The following is a 3571-nucleotide window of genomic DNA, read 5'->3' on the forward strand; positions in this document are numbered from 1 at the left end:
GGAACAAGAAGATCCTGGACAACTGGATCACCATCCAAGAGATGCTGGCCCACGGCGCACGCTCAGCCGACGGCAAGCGGGTCTACAACCCCCTGCTCTCGGTCACCACTGTCTGAGCCGCCAGGGCGGAGCCCATCCTGGCCTAGGCCGGCTCCCTCTCCCTTAGTCTGGTGTGTAGGTGGGTGGGTGTGTGCATGCCACAAACATGTACACACCTACCTGTCTGTGCGTGCACGTGCACGGGAGTTTAATGGAGAGAAGCCCCTGAGAAGGGTCGCTTCTCTTCCATGGGCTACTTCCTTCTCCCCGGGCAGTGACCACAGTGATGGCTGGCATTGGGCACCCCGTGATGGCCCCCTTCCAGGGCTCCCTCCACCCTAATGCTTGGAGACAGGACGTGGAGCTGCAGAGGAGAGGCAAGGATGCCCTAAGCACAAGAGCACACCCAGCTTTGCTGCTGAGTGCGGCCTCTCCCTGTGGCTGAGAGTCTGTTATTTGTAGGCAAAGGCAACATTGATTTTTGTGGTTTTCTCCCTTTCTGTGCTTGCCAATCGTTGGAGGGCAGGGGAGGGAAAGGTGGGAAGGGAAGCACTGGTGAGGGAGACTGCAGGGACAGAGGGAACAGGGTCCGTCCAAGAAAAGCGCACTGGACCCGGCACCACCTGCAAGGGGCTCCTCTCCAAGTGGCCTGAGGAAGGCACCGAGGTGGCCAGTGGGCCCAGAAGTCACGGAGGAGCACCTGGGCTGTGTGGCATGGAGAGGACTGAGGACTTTGCTAGTGTGGCCGTGCTCTCGGGCAGACAGGCTGTCCACCCTGCCCTCGCCTGCATCTCAAATAAAGCAAGCAGCCTTTCATCCAGTTGCACCTCAGCCTCCCTGTGCTCTTTCCCCAGCGCTGTGGGTGGGCGTGGGGGTGGGCCATGCTCTGCCCATGGTTTCTCACTGCGGGTGATGGTGGCATTTGGAGGACCAAGTCGGAGGGGTGTCAGTGGCTCCCAGATGCAGAAGGGATTGGCCTCCAGTGCCACCAGCAAGCTCCACAGAGCGCGTGGTGGGGCCCACCTAGCACAGCAGGCTCCCGGAGCTGAATTCACAGCAGCCATGCTAAACACTGGATGAGGCAAGTGTGCTGAAGACAAATGCAGGGGCTGCACAGGCATGCCTGTGCCCCAGGCAACACCCCTGGAGCGTCCCTGCTGCTGGCAGGGGTGCCAATGGGTGGGGTGCACTGACATTCTCTTAGAATACAGCACTCTGGGAGGCTGCTCCAAGGAGGTGCATCCCGGAGGTTCTGGAGGCCCACTACCAGGAAGGCTGGGTCACATGCCTGGAGCACTGAGCAGCTGGGGGGGGAGGGGCACCATGCAGCAGTCCCATGCAGAAATGCCAGCAAGCATGGTTCCCCAGCTCCCTTGTGTGGACACATGGAGGCGGAGTGTTCTCTAGCATCCCTGTCAAGAGATTAGAAGCTCACTTGGGACAGCCTGGTGCCTGCAGCCTCTTGGCTGGCCCCTAGTTCCTGAAGCAGCAACCTAACACTGCTCTTGTGAGGCCAGAACCAAAGGAGCAAGCGGAGTGGCCAGCAGACACTACTGCACCCTTCCACCACGATCCTTAGGCCATCCGGCCCAGGGACTTGGCAGGCTACCAGCACTGGCCTTTGCTTGTTCTTCGGCCTCAACTCTGGGGCATAGCTGGCTGGGTGTATCACGGGCACTCCTGGGAGGGGTCCACGGGGAGCAATGGGCTCCTTGGAGGTATGGGATCTGCACATTGGGGAGCAGTAAGATGGGGTGCTCAGGGAAACGCAGGAGTTGTGGTAAAGGGAGGGCTGCCCACACCTGGCCCATGGGCCGACTGTTGGTCAGGGAAGGGCTCTGCCTTTCTCCAGCCTGATAGTGCCCCAGGGAAGGCACCCACCTGCAAGTGGGGCAGGCAGGAGATCGTAGGTCCTCACTCTGGGCCACCTTGCAAGATCATCTCTCACTGGAAGGCTGGGTGAGCCAGGAGAGAACGAGGCAGTATTTTGAAGGAGGTGCATGCCCAGGCCCTGTCCTCAAAGCTCACAGGGGGAGACAGGAAGGGCAGGCGCAGGGCACTGGGGACAGGCGTAATGGGAGAAGGGGGAATGCAGCCACCCACTTCCCCACTAGGTAGGTCTACTGTGTATACCCGTATGCATGTACACGTGCACGCATATGGAAAAGGCATGAAGAAGCCAGCCAAGAGCCCTCGGTCCTGAATGTGCTGGTGACAGCCAATGACCTTTTATTGAAGGCAGCATGGAGGGCACCTGCTTTCAGGCTTGGATGTGGCTCTTTGCGCTGAAGGCCAGGTAGTAGATCACTAGGCCAATGGCTGCGGCCAGCACCTCGGTGGAGACCCAGGGCCCGTTCCAGGTGCCCTGGAAGAAGAAAAAGCAAAACCCAGCTCAAAGCTGAGCCTGACCAGGAGGCCAGCCAGCCCCTCTCCCTTGGCAGGGGCATAGACACACTGGCCAAAGACAGGCCTGAGAGAAGAGAACTGTCCCTCATCCCCAAACTCCCGAGGTAGGCCAGGCCTACCTTCTCTGCCCAATCCCTGAGGTGGGGTGACCCCCTGAGGTGGGCTGCTGCTAGTGGCTCCAACTGGAACCGGACTCCTCCTGGCTACCCCACGGCAGCCCTTCCAGCTGCGATCCCTCTCAGGACTGAGGCAGGCCAGGAAGGGCACTCACCCGATGGTCCACGCTGACTGTGAACAGGGGTGGGATGATCGAAATGTCCTCATTATTCCTCTGTGCCTGGAAGGGAGTGCTGGGATCAGGGGTGCTAACCAGCTGCCCAGGCGAGACGAGTGGGTAGCACATGGAGGGACAGGTGGGGCAGGAGCACCACGGAAGGCACTGAGGGGTGAGGGAGACGAGGTGGCTGTGGAGGGCTCTCAGGCTGTACTCACTTTCCGGAGGAGGCTGTAGGACTCCTCATCAAAGAATCTGACCTCATAGGTGCCTGCGTGGGCGCTCTTATGGTCCAGGCTCCAGGACACCTGGGGTGGGGGTGTTTGGCAGTGGTGGGGGGCTGGCCCACCAGCCCCGGCTGCGCTCCAAGTCACACTCGAGCAGGTAGCGCCCCCCCCTTACCTGGTAACGGCCCACATCCTGGCCCCGGGTAACAGGGAACTGTTTTCCACTGACGTCAGCATACAGAGCCATGTTCTGGGTAAGGGGACAAGCGAGGAATCACAGCCCTTCTCTTGGCCCAGGCAGGGGGTTCTCCTGTGCCTGCCTTCCCCAGCAGCGCCATGGCCTCCACAACCCAGAGTCACGTGAGGCCAACACTCTCGGCCCTGTCACTGCCTCTGTGCTTCTCTCCCCCTGGGGAGAGAGAGGCCAGATTCCCTCTATCGCCTGGCCTGTAACCCTAGCGGGCCAGATGGTGGCATGTCTCAGATTTCTGAGTTTGCAAAGGAGGTACCAGAGGTTGCCAAATGAGCTACCCAGGGGGGTGGTTTTTTTTTTTTTTGGAGGTTTTTGCTATAGTGCACATGCACTCGCCAGAAAGACAGAAGGCAAGAAATCAGCCCCCCCCCC

The 3571-nt window shown here is 60.1% G+C and overlaps 2 protein-coding genes across 2 annotated transcripts in view; one reads left to right on the forward strand and one right to left on the reverse strand.

Annotated features, from left to right (window-relative positions):
- Nucleotides 1-551, forward strand: part of PDZD4 (PDZ domain containing 4) — a 23046-nt gene extending 22495 nt beyond the window's left edge. The window contains 1 exon segment of the mRNA XM_027767573.1: nucleotides 9-551. Coding sequence (XP_027623374.1) covers nucleotides 9-116 — 108 coding nt within the window. The 3' untranslated portion in view covers nucleotides 117-551.
- A 1685-nt stretch (nucleotides 552-2236) lies between these two features.
- Nucleotides 2237-3571, reverse strand: part of SSR4 (signal sequence receptor subunit 4) — a gene marked incomplete at its 5' end in the record, with an annotated part of 2743 nt that continues 1408 nt past the window's right edge. The window contains 4 exon segments of the mRNA XM_014583477.1: nucleotides 2237-2404; nucleotides 2717-2782; nucleotides 2938-3027; nucleotides 3122-3196. Of these exon segments, the coding sequence (XP_014438963.1) occupies nucleotides 2300-2404; nucleotides 2717-2782; nucleotides 2938-3027; nucleotides 3122-3196 (336 nt within the window).

Source organism: Tupaia chinensis, unplaced genomic scaffold, assembly GCF_000334495.1.
Source record: "Tupaia chinensis unplaced genomic scaffold, TupChi_1.0 Scaffold144326_1, whole genome shotgun sequence".
NCBI classification, from domain to species: domain Eukaryota; kingdom Metazoa; phylum Chordata; class Mammalia; order Scandentia; family Tupaiidae; genus Tupaia; species Tupaia belangeri.